We start from the raw sequence: 13,933 nt of genomic DNA on the forward strand, positions 1-13,933 counted from the left end.
CAACTTAAGTCAAGACACTGATCAGGCAGGGGGAAGTGGAATAAGAAATGCAAAAAAATAGTTTTAAACGATTACTTGAAAAAAAATACCAAAAATGCCTTCTCATTATGCAAGTAAAGAAACAACAAAATTATACTTAGAGCCTGTTTACCGTACTCTAACTGATGTATTCAACGCATATAAACAACACTGCAGAGAAATTGATACCCCTGCTGTTTCTGGATACACATTTGATAAAACGTTTAATGATAACAATTTTGCACAATATGAAGACATTCAACAACCTACCTACCTACCTACAATAACCAGTGATGAGCCTATGCCTACTGCTACTGTAGTCGAAGCTTGTACAAAAGGTATGCAAACTTAGTTTTTAATTGTACTGAAATTATTTTCACACTTCCAGAGCCTTATCCCAGTTAATACAGTAATATCATACAATTTCTGCATTATTCATAAATTGATATTTTTTTTATTTATTTTTTTTTACAAAAGTACAATAACAGAACCTGTGGTAACAGTTGAAAAATGTTTATGCTCAGAATGCCAACTTCTCAAAATGCCAACCGCTCGCAAAATGACAACTTCTCAGAATGCCAACTTCTCGAAATGCCAACTTCGCGAAATGCCAACTTCTCAAAATGCCAACTTCTCAAAATGTAGAGGTTTTACCTTCCAATAAAACCGCCATTGTGCTCCGAGCCTTGTCCGGGGGAATGGGTGAGAGAGCTATTGCTGATTTCATCGTTTTAACAGGTTTTTTCGTCTGGCAACACTGGTTTCCCGCCCTTTTTCCTGCAACATAGACTACAAACCGCGCGAATCATCCCCTCCACCAAGTGTGGGCGCCCATCATGGCGGCCGTCTATCGCTCATTGCTCTCACCAGGGGCAATAAAATGCCCGGACAAGGCTCGGAGCACAATGGCGGTTTTATTGGAAGGTAAAACCTCTACATTGTGCTTCCTCGCCTTGTCCGGGGGAATGGGTGAGAAATGTCTGTTAACACCTGGTGAGGGATAGATGATTAGCGCCTTGACCATAACGGTCCACATATTATGTAAATTAATTTAGTTTAAGGTACAAAATTATAACACATTAAATAAAGAAAACTAAACTTTATTTCAACTCTTCATAAAAAAAGCAAATATTCATATTTCATGGTTATTAGTTATTAGCATTAGCATTATCTAATCATCTAAAGGTAAAAATAAATTTGACATGTTGATAAATTGATTACTCCTAGTATTTCTAATTTCCCTACAATAATGTTTAAGAAAGGTCGAAGCCTGATTCCAATTACCTTTTTTAAGAATTTTGTCAATTGGAACATTGCAAAGCCAATTGAGCGATGCAACAGCTGATCTACTGCTTCCTGGGCTAGCATCAATACCTGCGGCCTTAAAAATAGTTCTTACCCAATTAGCAATTACTGTCCTGGAAGCAGGCTTCGCCTTACCTTGGGTTGTAATAAAAAGTTGCTGAAGTGAGCCTCTTCTCGTAGCTGATAATTCGATGACCTTATGTATCCAATACACTGGGTCCAACATTTGATTTTCGTGGGGGATCAGCTTCCACCCCGATTGCTGATGCCGGGTGGTGTCAGTCTTCGAGTCAAAAGTTGGCCATAGTATAATATTGGAGCCATCATGCTCTAAATGATCAGAAGACACGTTTAAAAGTGTCAAATCATGAATACGTCTACCTGACACAAGCAATAAAATCGTTGCACAGCGTCGGTTTGCCTCGAATAAAGAGACAACTTCTGGATTATTGTCTTTAAGCCACTGGACTACAAGCTGCGGATCCCAAATTGGCACTTTTTTAACTCTTGGTCGTGTAAGTGTAATAGATTTTAGTACCTGTCTTACGAAGATGTCCTCGCTTAATTTTTTGCCTACATGAGGTTCGCATATAGTCGATATTACCGACTTGTGCAAATGAATTGTAGCAGGCGCCAATTTCTCTGTCAAATGAAGATGTGCTAGAAACTTTGCCAGGTCTTTAGCCAAGGGAGTTGACACTGTGACATTATTCTCCGCGCACCATTTCACCCAGCGGTTCCACGCCGGTTTATATGATAACGTCGTAGACTTACGCCAACCATTAAGCAGCAGAGCTTTTTCTTCTACAGTCCAACTCTTGAGGAGAGAGTCCCAGCTCCAATCAACCATGCTTCCAGAATAAGGTCTTCTACCCTTGGAAGTGAGTAACCTGTGGTCATGTCCACTAACGTCTCGCTCAGGTTCTGAATTTGAACTGGCCCGCTGAGGGCTCTGTTCTGGAGGTCTGGTCTCCAAAACGATTTCGGCCATTTTGGTGCTATCACTATGTATAGGCCGCTGCAACTGTTCAGATGAATTAATACTCGTGGTATGAGAGACGGGGGTGGAAACACCCACCCTAGATTGTAATTCCACTGCCGGCTGAAGGCATTGTGAAACTCCGCTCTCTTGTCCCACGGGTCCATCGACACGTAGCGCTGAACTACGTGCGCTCGAACAGATGCGAAAAGGTCTATCTGTGGAACACCAAATGTCCGAAATAGTTCCGAAGTTACCTCTGGCAGGAGATGCCATTCCGGGATTGGTTTTCCTCGAGACATGCGGTCCGCGATGCCGTTGAAGCACCCCGGTAAGTGTTGACATATGACTACCATCTGTAAGTCCTGGATGAGTTGACATACCTCTCGAGTCTTTGCCATTAGCATTGGAGATCTCGTCCCACCCTGGTTGCGTAAGTAGGCCATCGCCGTCGTATTGTCCGATTGGATCAAAAGACAGGCACCGTGAGGGTCGTGTGCACAGGCTGCTATTGCCATCTGGATGGCAACCAATTCCTTGATGTTGCTGTGCCAGCGCTGTTGATGAGGAGCCCACTGACCCGACAGGTGAGTGTCGTTCAGTAGGGCACCCCAGCCCTGATCCGATGCATCGGTTACAAGGTGATGTGTGACCTGAGGTAAGTGAATTAATGAGTGTTCGCTCACCGATCGACGCCACCATTGCAGCTCCTCTATTACTTCCTTGGGTAGGCTGTGTCGTTGCTTTGGATGTCCCTGGCGTAGGATTCGTAGGTGACTCTGAAACAAGCGGCAGTGTAAACGACCTTGAGGGACTACATAATTTGCGAAGTTCAACCTTCCTAGTATCGATTGGGCTTCCCTCAATGAGCATGTTTTCCTCGTTAAGAGTCGCTGAAACTCCACACGAAGTTTTAGTACCTTCTGCTGAGGAAGGTATTTTCGATTTGAGGCTGTGTCCCATCGAATCCCTAAGAACTCTAGGTCCTGCGTGGGGCACAATATAGATTTTTCGAAATTTAGGATCCAACCTAGTACTTGAAGTAAGTGTACTGCAGCCGAGGTCTGCTGCTGAAGCAGACTTCGGCTCTGGTTCACAATCAAAAAATCGTCCAAATATACTACTACCCTCATTCCCACTTCTCTTAGCTTTTGAGCTAAAAAATTTGTTATCATTGCGAAACATCTTGGTGCGCATGCTATACCGAATGGAAGACATGTCATCTGGTATAGTTTTTGCCTGAAAATCAATCTTAGGAAGCGTCGATGACTTTGAGCTACATTCACGTGAAAGTAAGCTTGTGACATGTCGATTTTTGTCAACCAATCGCCTGGTTGAAGGAATTTGGGTATCTCGAAGTGCGACACAAGATAAAATTTCTTTACCGAAATATAATCGTTTAGGCATTTTAAATTGAAAATTGGTCGATATGATTGATCCGTCTTCTCTATTAGGAACAACGGTGAAACAAAACTGGGACTCACCTGAGCTGGTTCGATTATGTTCGAATCGATCATTTTTTGCACTTCTATACACATTTGTGGGGTATCCGGAGTCTGATAATAATTTAGATTTGGAATAATCAGCGGGGGCTTTTTTACGAATGGTATTCGAAAATTTGAAATCATATTCAAAATCACCTTTGGAGTTTTTAGAGCTACCCACCTCTCGAGAAAATGTTTCAAGCGCCCTGCTTGAAACACTCTCGAGTCAATCATAACGACGTCTTTTGGAATCTCCGCCGTGACGTCGTCCACTAGATTTTTTATTTGAGTCATAAGAGTACTTTCGTTTTCCTCGCGATGACAAGTCTTGTTTTGAACTCTGAACTGATGGTCCGTTAGTATTTCCTCGAAAGGAGGTTAAATATTGATTCTTTGGAGCAAATTTTGGAGGTTGTCCTTTAAAGGAAACATTAGTTGTTTTTGCAAGTTGGGGTTTTTGAAAAACTTTTGTAGGACCACCCTCTTTCTCTAGCAAAGAATTAAATTGATCCGGCTGAAATAAAAATTCCGGAGATGGTGGGATCTTTTTGAATTTATCAGCCGTGAAGTTATTTGAAACCGATTTCAAAAGTTCAGTTCGTCGATTGTTAATGATTGAAGCTCGTTTTCCGCAAATAATTTGCATAATATTGTTAGAAATTTCATTGTAATCCTTATCCTCACAAAATAATTCCTTGATTTTAGCACTAAATTCATCATAGGAGACGGACTGCAAGTCCTTCACCCAAGTCAACAATTGAGTAACATTATTTTGCAACATTCCTCTTTGTAAAAGTATGGCATTTGATAAAGCCGCGAACGTGCGTTCACATGAGGGTAGAAATTTATTTTTATCGTATGGTTTCAAATCGTCGTTCGTTTCCAACTCGACAAAACCAGGTTTAGATAAATAAGATTTTTGTGTATCAATGAAATTAATGTTCAACCAATCAGGTGACCCAAATAGTTGCAAAGAGTTAATGATGTCAAATCGATCCTGGTCAGTTTTACCAAAACCAGATTCTTTTAATGTTGTTTGCAAGGATTTTAAACAAAACTCTTTACTACCCTCATTTTGCAATTCTGTTTCTAAGGTGGCCGTGGGTGTACTATCTGTAGCACCCGGCAAAATTGATTGACTTGGGATTTCGTTGTTTTGAACAATATTATGCATAAAATTCGTTAATACTTCAACTTGGTTACACAAATTTTCTAATAAAGTATCGGAATTGTGGTACTTAGCTCTTTTTGCAGAATGCCGCCAATTAGCCCGTTCTATCGAGCTACTTGAAGAAGAGGAACTTGTTGATGGTGCCCTCCGTCTTCTTCGCCTCTTCCGGCTCCTTTCAGCATCACCAGACGATGAGGCGTCCATGTTGAATATTTTTTCTGAATAAACTGACAGGACTTCCTCTTGACCTTGTTAATCCTGCGAAGTTCAGCAACGCAATGAGCGATAGACGGCCGCCATGATGGGCGCCCACACTTGGTGGAGGGGATGATTCGCGCGGTTTGTAGTCTATGTTGCAGGAAAAAGGGCGGGAAACCAGTGTTGCCAGACGAAAAAACCTGTTAAAACGATGAAATCAGCAATAGCTCTCTCACCCATTCCCCCGGACAAGGCGAGGAAGCACAATGCCAACTTCTCGAAATGACAACTTCTCATAATGACAACTTACAATTATAATGAATGCAGGAGCAGTGAATGCTACCACAAATAATAAAAATAATTAAAAAGTCCATATATTTACAATAAACAAAATATATTTATTTGTTACTATACAATCAATCAATACACTAGGGTCGTATCGCATTAATCTCTCATCTCAAATGTCGATTGAATGACATACACCTATATAATTGTAATTGTTACAATCATTGCCAAAATCAGATAAACAAAAACCAGGTACGGTCTAACAGCAAAACAATTATTTTACTGGATAAACTAACACATTACAAGGGCGATATAATTTTGACAAGTATAACTTGTGCATTTTTTACAACTACCCTCATAACGTAACATTATTTTCGCCATACACTAATTTATGATTTAAAGTGTACTATGACCTTATCTGGTTTTTGTTTATCCTATTTTGACAATGATTGTAACAAATATATAGGTGTATGTCATTCAATCGACATTTGAGATGAGAGATTGATGCGATACGACCCTCGTGTGTTGATTGATTGTATAGTAACAAATAAAGATATTGAGATATTGTAAATATATGGACTTTTTAATTATTTTTATTATTTGTGGTAGCATTCACTGCTCCTGCATTTCTTATAATTGTAAGTTGTCATTATGAGAAGTTGTCATTTTGAGAAGTTGGCATTTTGAGAAATTGGCATTTTGAGAAGTTGGCATTTCGCGAAGTTGGCATTCTGAGAAGTTGTCATTTTGCGAGCGGTTGGCATTTTGAGAAGTTGGCATTCTGAGCATAAACGGACTAAAATCAGTCCAGTGTCATTCTTTAAATAAAGTGTACATTAGAAGCAAGGCGGTGCAAACTAAGTTCATAACAAGAGATACAGCTGTTTCACCTCTCAAACCTACTCTTGTGTCTAGTTACACTTCTCCATTTAAGATTAATCCAAACTTTTGTCATGAAAAGCCATCTGCATCTGGTGTTATTAATATAAAGAAAATGATTAACTTTATGGATGATGAAAAATCAGAGAGTGATGTATCTTTATATAAAGACAATCCTCTACAACAGGATTCATCACTTGCAGGTACTCCATCAAAGGTGTCTGAATCCAGTACAAGCATTGCATACACAAATGAAGATATTGAAAAAAAAACAATGTTTGCAGAATACTTTGCGTTTAATAGTAAAAAAGCCAATGTTGTATATTGGGTTAGAACAATGGGATGCATTAAAATTGTTCTTTACTGATTTCTGGCTGAATGAACGTCTTCTTTCAACCGAACTGATATTCAAAAGTTTGAATGATCCATTCATACAACTTTATTATTCACCAACTTCAACAAACTTTTTCAATCGGAAAAAGTAGTGATCACATCGTTAAACGAAAAGGTGCGCGAAATGTATAAAGACATTTTGCTGTGTATTTTGGATCGTGATTATGTCAACAAAACAGAGCTGTCTGCTATTGACCTTGAACGACAAGACAAATGGTTGAAAGATGAACAAATGTATCTGGGAATTCAAGTGATGAACAAAATTACACAGCCTGAACTTCGTTGCCAGAGTACTGCTTCCAAGGAGTTTTTTCAACGCTGTCGGCATTTTTTAATCACAAGTGCTAAAGAAATTAAAAAAAAGATATGATTTAGATGACCCCATTTTATCAAAACTGGACTGCCTTGAACCTACCAATGCTGCTTCCAGTAACTACAGGAAAAAGGTACCGACGTTACAGCCACTCATGATACTTCTTCCGAGAATAATAAAACCAGAGCAGAGCAGAGAGATGCAGGCAATAGATGATGAATGGCGCAGTTTTCCGAGTATTGCTGATAAAATTGATTTAATTTCTATGAATACCGATGAGTTTTGGGGTGTAATTAAAAACAATTTGAAGAATACAAAACACTGGCTCAGTTTGCCATAAATGTGTTGTGTTTACCCCATTCCAGTGCAGACTGTGAAAGGGCATTCAGTGAAGTCAATTTAATTAAAACAAAACTTAGAAATAGTTTGTCTAATGAAACACTGAAGGGAACATTATTGGCCAAGCAATTATTACGAAGAAACGAAAACTGCACAAAGTTTAAGCCAACTACAGAAATGTTAAAAAATATGACCTCAGAAAATTTGTACAAGTCGAATAAATAGTTTAAGTATTATAATTCTAATTCTGGAACTTCTTTTAATAAAAAGTGAACTTCTAGTTGTACGATCTTTTCATTTAAACATTTCCTTGGAATACGTTTTTTTTGTGGTTGACGTACGATCATGCCTTTTTTTCATCTGGCAGCCCTGATTGGAATCCTTAAAGACTGCTATTTTTTAGTTCATTTAATACATAAACACACCCACATACCACATGAACATATATTAATGTGTTTAAAAAAATAATAATTAAATAGTACTTTTTCTGAACTTGAAGATAATTTTGGACTGTCAATATCATAACAGTAAATTATTTTTGAAAAATATTCCAATTATCGCTAGCTTTGTACGCCCTTTTATTGTAAACTTAAATAAACAATCTATCAGAAAGACTACCAATCTCATTTCGACATAACTATCACAATGTAAGTTGTATTATTGACTGCCTGGAAATAGACATACAAAAGCCTTCCAAAGCCCTTTTTCAAGCATTAACTTGGTCAGATTATAAGAAAGGTAATACTGTAAAGTACTTGATATCATGTACACCTAATGGTCCTAATTATATTTCTCCTGGTTTTGGGGGCAGAGCAAGTGATGTCACTATTGTGGAAAATTGCAACTTTCTAGATTATCTAGATCCAGGTACTGTCATATTAGCTGATAGAGGATTCAAGCATGTGGAACAAACATTGAGTAAAAAAGGCATCAAACTGTTAAGGCCTCCTAGTGTAGCCTCTGGGTCAAAGTTATCTAAAGAAGAAGTCCGGCAAACAAAAATTATTGCCAGTTTAAGGATTCATGTGGAACGAGTCATAAGGCGTATAAGAGCATTTAACATGTTAAAACAACACTCTGTCATTGATAACAATTTCTTAAGAGTACTCAATGATACTATTGTGATAGCATGTGCACTAATAAACATTCAAGATTCTCTTAGTTAAATCGGCTTTTACCCGTGGTCCCCCCAACATGTCCCCATTTATTTTAACCATGGTCCCACCGCACTAAGTGGCAAACATTGCATGTCACCTATGTCTGGGATGAAATATCAAACGCCGAGTAGGATATGAGTGACTTTAACCCACATGTGTGATGTGAAGATATTATAAAGATATTATGGTGCCGTACCTACCTATAATTATTTTCTATATTAATTATAGATTTTTTTATAATATTATAGATACCTAGGCTAAGTGACAAGCAATGTTTGCCACTTAGTGCGGTGGGACCATGGTTAAAATAAATTACCCGTAGACCCACTGGCAAACACTGTTCAGAACGGTGGGACAACGGGTAAAAAAAATTACCCGTGGACCCACCAGGGGGACATGTTGGGGGGACCACGGGTAAAAGCCGGAAGGTTACTCGTATCATTTAAATAATAGGCGCGATACAAAGTTTTACTGGCGATGTACGCGAAATCATTCAGCGCGGTGCGACGTGTTTGTAACAACTCAGCTCATGAGAGGTAATACTCATGTTGTTATGTCACAAAATCATGAACATGCACATTTGCCTGATCCTGATCCTGAAAAATATACGGTACATGCAATAGTCGGAACACCGGAAGGGACACACAAAATACAGGGAGTATTTTGTGTGTCCCTTCCCCTAGCATATAGTTTGCTCTCACATAAATCACAAAGATGTTACATGATTTTCTTAGAAATTCTAAAACGCCATGCTGTAAATAAGTTGAAGGTGAAATTGAATCCTGAAATCATTGTAACCGATTTTGAACTTGCAGCAATGAATGCCATCAAAAATGTATTCCCGCGCTGCTTAAATAAACTTTGTTTTTTTTTCATTTACAACAAAGTATAGCCTGACCAGGAACATAAAAACCCTCGCCATGTTGCGGAAAACTAATGGTACTAATTTCTTTTAATGGCAACAGTAACTGAAAACTTCATTGACATGTCACCTTGCATGTCAGTCTATTGCTGTCAAAGTGTAAACAAACTTTATTTTAAATGTGCGCAATTGATTTTGTGAATTAAATTGCTAAAATCTTTTTATAATCGTGAAAGAAAAGTGGTTCACAATGTGTTAAAATATTTGTCGAAGAGAAATACTAAGGGTTCGGACAATATTTTCATTGAATAATGTTTCCGACAAAGGTTGTCAAATTGACTGTCATGTTTATCGTATAGTACAGTCCACTATGAAAATTAGCTGTGGTTTGTTTCAACTACCTATTTTAAATTTTTTTGTCACTTTCTAAGTGTTGAATTTTATGGAATTGGGAAAGAAGTACCGAGTTTGAAGCGTTCATGAGCAGACATTGCAGTTGAATATTCAAGTTCTGAATTTGATTATTGATGAATAATAAAATAAATCCTTCTAGCTCGATTGATGGTTTCATTTAATTTATTTAAATCAGGTTACCTATAGTAATATTTTTTAGTTAATTTATGAAAATATCAAATAAGCCGGTAATCCTGAATCCTGATACATAAAGTTAGCCTATTAATTTAACACAGGTACGACTGTACTCAGTGTTGCACTATCAAATGCAATTGACGCGCCTCTATGCCAGGGTTTTTATGTTCCTGGTCAGGCTATATCTATCGACACATTCAATCGGCTGGTCCAGGGGTCTGACAGCTTTAGTTCCATTAGAGTAGTTGTGGCGCTAGCATCGCGGATAGATATTTATAGTCTGTGGTTAGTCTGCCGCCATTGCAGCCGCCATATTGTCACTTTTGACAGTTTGACTGACTGAAAGTTTTTCAAACTTCCATCCATTCGTTGTGTTGTTTCACTTTGAAGAGTGCCGGTTAACTAGTTTCTCCTCCCAAACTTGGTTGAGTTGAGTTTCTTGAGAGCCATTCTCCTCGAATTGACAGTGCAATATTTCTACGTTGTTTTCGTGTTGCAATAACCATCATGGCACCTTTTAGGTGTTGTGTCGGTGGTTGTGATTCGACAAGCAATAGCCACAAACTGTTTTGCATGCCCGTAAATGATGATTTACGCAATTTGTGGATGTCATTCCTGGTTCCGACAAATCCTGGTTTACTTGGACTGAATAAAAGCCAGTTGTTGAAGAAACGTGTTTGTGTTAAGCATTTTGACGAAGCTCAATTTGATCAATCTGGTGTAAGAATACGTTATTCTTATCCTTGTTTGCTCACACGGAGGGAGATTTTACATGGTGTTCCACTTACTACTGATGGTAAGTTTCCAGTAATATATTTAAAATGTTTACTAATTACATACATTGTGTAGGTAATTATGGTCTATTTTTTCTGGCATAAAACAATCATACACACTTTTGTGAACAAGGGGCAAATTGTGTTAGTTTTATGCAATCATTTTTCATATAAGTTTAGCAATAAACATATTGAGTATGTGAAAAATTAAAAGGTGGCTTAGTAGGGCCACCCTCTCCACACCTGGACTAAGTTTTTGACACTTTATATGCAAACACCCTCCACTTTATATGAAGTCTCTGTTGCTCGATGAAAATGTGTCACATTTATCGGTACTGAGGTTAAATGATTGATAACTGGTAAATGTGATAAATTTCCTACTTTTACCTCAACCTTTTAAAATATTAAAAGGGGCTTTTTTTTATAAAAAATGCATGTAACCTAAAACTAAAAAAATCTATAGATAAGTCTAAAAATTACATTGAGGTTCCTAAAAAGTCAATCGTTTGAAAGATAGACTTCCAAAATGGTACGTAGTAAGTAGCCACCTCTGATCTCTTATTAATTTTTTGAGACTTATCTATAGATTTTTTTACGGCAAAATGGGAAGGCGAGTAATGGAGGCGAATTCTGTTCTCCGATGAATGCAAACTGCGTTTGCAGGGCAGCAGTCGAAGAGGTCGGGTTTATAGGCGGCCTGAGGAGCGATTTGTGCAGTGCTGGTTCGCTGAAACAGTGGCTTATGGGGGTGTCTTGCTTGACTTAACATCGAGATGTTGTAACACTTTTTTTTCTTGGCAAGATTGAATACTTACCGATTTCCACAAACAAACATTCCAACTGACCGTAAGGTCACATATTACAAAGTGTACAGTATTTCCTTTGTCACTTGATTGTGTCGTCGTTGGAGATTCACTGAATTTAGATTAACTTTTATTAAAAATTAATTACGTTGTTTTGGTGAGCAGAGCAATAAATAACCTCACTTTTGAATGTCTCCGTTTGACAGATCAATGCGTTACGTTCCATTCTTTTAGTATAGAAGAAGTGTATAATGAAATTAAATATTCAACACTAAATTTTTATAAAACTTAATATTTAGGCTCTTTAATTTAAATTCTAGCTATTTCTAGTATTTTCCTCAATGTTTATATTAAAATAACATTGTAATGTATCTTGATCGATCATGGGTTCGGAACGTTCTAGAAATTTGACATATTCTGAGCGAAACGAAACGCGCGGGAGACGGTCCGAATACTATGAGTGAAGTTTCTTCTGTTTCTAAAAGTTAAATTAATTAATTAAATTTAAATCGGAGGAGCAGTTTTGTGAGTTCTCATATCGAAATTATTCAATAAGAGGCTGGTTGACTCAAATAGAACTTATTAGAAATAGAAATAAAAAATAAAAATGAAGAAACATTTTTATTGTTTGTTATTGTTGGGTTTGATTCGGACCACAAGTCACAGGTGATGACCGGCGTTTTTTGGAGTGTCCTTTTTTTTTGCTTGGTTGTCCGTGCTCGCGAGTGGAAGTTCCGGTGTGCGTGGTGTCCTAGTGTCCCGATTCCAAGAGGTCTGAACCGTGCCGATTCCCAAATAAACGGGCAGGGCACGCATCGTCATCCTCAGCGAAAATAAGGGAATTCAGAAATAAATCCGAAAGCCCCGTAATTTTGCGGACCCACTGCCACGTGCTACGCTTAGACCCACACTTAATCGAGGTAAGCAGGTGCTATCCCAAGGATCACCTAGGATTTCTCCTTGTTATTTTCTTGTTTGCATTAGCGGCATTGTTAACCAATGCGCGTGGTTGTTATTCACAGATTTTGGTTGGGCAGTGCTCGGTGGCGAGCTCTGCGCTGTGTCCTGCTTTAGCGGCTGTCGCCGGATTTTTTCCTCCGTTGAAGGTATGTTGTAATTTCTTTCTCGATCTCATTCACCTCTCCGCTGAGTTAGGATAAATTATTAGAAACATGGAACTCGGTGATGTGTCCGCAATTTAGTAAATTTTGTTCAAAAGGTGACGATGGTGCCTGAGAGTCGTTCCCCGACCATGACTGGCCGATATGTACACTACCGAGGCCGTCCACCGCGGTCCTGGGCTACCCTACTTCATAGGTTGGTTCCGTTTTCTATTGAGCTTGTCCATTATTTTAGTTTACTTTGAAAAAGTAGATTACCCACGATGATTACATTTTACCAAAAAGTAAATTCTTAAATAAATTTACCATTGTGATGTATTATCAATGGATTTCGTTGTGTTAACTATTTTTAGTTCGCTTTGTGAAGGTAAATGATGTAATAATTACAATGATTACATTTTACCAAAATGTTACCTTCTAAATAGATTTACCATTGTAATGAATTACCGTTGGATTTTGCTGTGTTCACATTTGCTCCATCCTTGAGAGCGATGGATTGTTTTTTTTGTGTGTCGTAGTAATTTAACTAAGCGAACACAAGTAAATTAATTTCTTTGTATTAATATGCCTATTACTACCTGTTTAAGCTGTAGGGTATTAATGCACCAGTGGTGCACTTACTGTAACGATATTTTAATAATATATTTTTTTTGTACACTAGGAGGTGTTTGGCACCGGCTGTCCCGCAGTGCCAGACGCTTGCTGCGCCCGACGGGTGCGGAGGGGGTTGAGCCGAGTGGTGGTGACTAGCGCGCTAATCCCGTATTCTTAAGTATTTTTAATCCATACCAACCAAACGGCCCAACGACCCATCCCCTTTTTTTTCTTTTTAAATTTTTTGTGTCTCACCCACAATAAATTGTTATCAATTTAAATAATTATTTTTATTTTGCTCCGGCAAAAATTTCTTATTTACAATGTGTACGAGCAAATTGAAAGCGTGCTTATCGGTGACCGTCACGTTCGAGCCTGTGGCAGGCCTTTTTGGAGTTAAACTCTATTGCTTATGTCTTAGACAAACTGTCTACTCGCTACTTCTGAGCTCTTGTTGGACGTAGATTCCAGTCAAATGACGATTTCATAGAGAGGTTGACATGAAAAAACGGTCTTCCCTCTGCGATGTGCACCGGCGCTGTTCAGAACTTGGTCTCGGGATAAAGCCACCAGTCTCCCGAAAGCGTCTTAAAACTTTCGAAACCCAGGACTGGCTTATGTGGCGCTGACGTGCGACAGCCCGCTGGCTGAGCCCTTCTTGCAATAGTGCA

General features: G+C 38.5%; 1 protein-coding gene and 1 long non-coding RNA gene across 3 annotated transcripts; one reads left to right on the forward strand and one right to left on the reverse strand.

Moving 5' to 3' along the window:
* Nucleotides 1-683: 683 nt before the first annotated feature.
* Nucleotides 684-5,393, reverse strand: LOC135081654 (uncharacterized). The gene is made up of 2 exons (XM_063976416.1): nucleotides 2,989-5,393; nucleotides 684-807 (listed from the first exon to the last, which is right to left on the reverse strand). Exon 1 carries the CDS (start codon nucleotides 5,159-5,161, stop codon nucleotides 4,013-4,015), a length of 1,149 nt encoding a protein of 382 aa, XP_063832486.1. The 5' UTR covers nucleotides 5,162-5,393; the 3' UTR covers nucleotides 684-807; nucleotides 2,989-4,012.
* Nucleotides 5,394-11,742: 6,349 nt separating this feature from the next.
* On the forward strand, nucleotides 11,743-13,727 carry LOC135081785 (uncharacterized). 2 transcript variants are annotated; one of them, XR_010259267.1, is made up of 4 exons: nucleotides 11,743-12,467; nucleotides 12,570-12,653; nucleotides 12,767-12,864; nucleotides 13,330-13,724. It is a non-coding gene; the product is annotated as an uncharacterized LOC135081785 (long non-coding RNA). The 2 variants fall into 2 exon arrangements; XR_010259266.1 differs by lacking the exon at nucleotides 11,743-12,467 and having other exon boundaries at nucleotides 12,474-12,653; nucleotides 13,330-13,727.
* The last annotated feature ends 206 nt before the right edge of the window (nucleotides 13,728-13,933 follow it).

The sequence above is a fragment of the Ostrinia nubilalis genome, chromosome 20 (genome assembly GCF_963855985.1).
Source record: "Ostrinia nubilalis chromosome 20, ilOstNubi1.1, whole genome shotgun sequence".
Classification (NCBI taxonomy): Eukaryota; Metazoa; Arthropoda; class Insecta; order Lepidoptera; family Crambidae; genus Ostrinia; species Ostrinia nubilalis.

Bases quoted from the DNA above. Each gene is read 5' to 3' on its own strand.
- LOC135081654 (XM_063976416.1), bottom strand. From the start codon at position 5,161: ATGGACGCCTCATCGTCTGGTGATGCTGAAAGGAGCCGGAAGAGGCGA.